The sequence below is a fragment of the Morus notabilis genome, unplaced genomic scaffold (assembly GCF_000414095.1).
Source record: "Morus notabilis unplaced genomic scaffold, ASM41409v2 Scaffold722, whole genome shotgun sequence".
NCBI lineage: Eukaryota > Viridiplantae > Streptophyta > Magnoliopsida > Rosales > Moraceae > Morus > Morus notabilis.
The window spans coordinates 1-1,760 of record NW_010358483.1 but is presented as its reverse complement, the minus strand read 5'-3'; the positions used below and the strand labels follow the sequence as shown (position 1 = coordinate 1,760).

The window sequence follows — 1,760 nt, the reverse complement described above, 5'->3', positions numbered from 1 at the left end:
CTGACATTTCCAGGGAATGACAAGATCTCCACAAGTTTCTTGTGGTAGTTAAGTGGGCTTGAGGCCTCGTCATCGCTATATTCTATGGTGTTATACTCATTCAAGAACATGGTTGTGTTTGGATCAAGCTGTTGAGCTATATGATAGAACTCTGCAGAAGCATTTTGACTGAGCTTATCCTCAAAGAAGCTGAAATGAAGATTCTCATTCACAACATCCCAACCAATTAGCTTTCCACTGTATCTAGAAACTACCGAACTGATTCTCTTTGCTGCTGCGCTTCGCAGTTCATCAGTGGAAAGGGATTTGACCCAGGAAGGCTGGTACTCTGGATTGTCCCAGAACACGTTGTGGCCTCTAACGCGAATGCCATTGCTTTGGGCAAATTCCATCATGGCATCTGCTATGGTGTAGTTTTCTTCGCCCTGCCCTTTCTCAGTGCTGTACCACTTCATCTCATTGGTGAAAGTGGTAGCTTTGAATCTTGATGAGAACCAGTTTTGATAGTCAGTACTTTGGAGGATATGGTAGTTCATACCGCATCCAAAAGGGAAGTCTGACTTGGTTTGCTTGATAGACACTTGAGCATCTTCTAATGGAGTTTTATCCGCACTGGTTACTTGGAATCGGATATTACTCTTGCGAATCTGCGGTGATGATTAGATTCAGAGTTCAGTGTATGAAACCTTTTCTTTTAGGCCTTGTTTGGTCGGAGGGAAAATTGGAAGGAGGGAGAGAATTCAAAGTATTGATGGTTATATTTTGGAATATGTGATTGTTTGGTAGTAGGGATAAGTGGAGGGAAGAAAATCAGTCAGGATTCAAAATCATCCCCCTAACCATAATTTTGATCCAATCGGAGTTGGGGGATGTAGATGGGGGGGAAGCATACCGAGTGCAGTAAGAGAAAACTGTTCTCCCCCCCATATTTTCTATCCTCCCCACCAAATATAGAATTAGGCAGGATCCGTTCATTTTACCGATTTGAGTTTAGAATTCGAGTTTTGTTACAGTAAAAAATTTTCAGAAACAGTTACATCTAACTTTTTTACTACAGTAAAATTACATATCAGCTCGAATCAACAAACTAAATGGGTCCTATCTTTCATTCATTATGCCTCAACAAGAAAGATTTAACAGCAAGTAAATCTAAATCTATGGGAGGAGGCACTTCTTTGGTTGGTTTCTCAGTTGGAATAGATGGCCACTAGATAAATTAAGTGCGCATGCTAAACATGGGCAATATTTTATGATTTAATTCTACCTTACTAATGCTTTGGTCTTGGTGGGATCTCCATTGCTTCTTGGTGAATGGCTGAAGTGAGACATTGTCAGCCCATATTTCTGCTGATGTGTTCTTGCACTAAAACATCAGGGAAAAAAAGCAGTAAGGGAAACTTAATAAAACCAAACTTAAAAAACTTAACAGACGAATTTCACCTCGAAGAAAATCTCAATGGGGCTCGAGAAATTTGCGACCATGCCGCCTTTTAGCAGACTCCAGCATCCACTCCTAGCTATGACTTTGCCACCATGTGTGAGATCACCCTTGGTGGGTCTAAAGACAACTGCTACAATCTCACTTCCTTCACTCACTTGAACCCAAGCTGAAACAATCACAAACTTGATCAATTAGAACCAATAAATAATGATGTTTGAATCACAAAAACAAAAAAAAAACAAAAAAATCCTGAAAAACTATTCTAAAATAATGGAAATAGAGATACCAGAAAAGCTGTAGATTTTTCCTTGATCAACTT

The 1,760-nt window shown here is 39.7% G+C and overlaps 1 protein-coding gene across 1 annotated transcript in view; it reads right to left on the bottom strand.

Annotated features, from left to right (window-relative positions):
* Positions 1-1,746, bottom strand: part of LOC21388536 — a gene marked incomplete at its 5' end in the record, with an annotated part of 3,851 nt that extends 2,105 nt beyond the window's left edge. The window contains 4 exons of the mRNA XM_024162104.1: positions 1-647; positions 1,265-1,363; positions 1,441-1,607; positions 1,728-1,746. The exon at positions 1-647 is cut by the window's left edge and continues 166 nt beyond it. Coding sequence (XP_024017872.1) covers positions 1-647; positions 1,265-1,363; positions 1,441-1,607; positions 1,728-1,746 — 932 coding nt within the window. The remainder of the gene's footprint in view (positions 648-1,264; positions 1,364-1,440; positions 1,608-1,727) is intronic.
* Between the last annotated feature and the right edge of the window lie 14 nt (positions 1,747-1,760).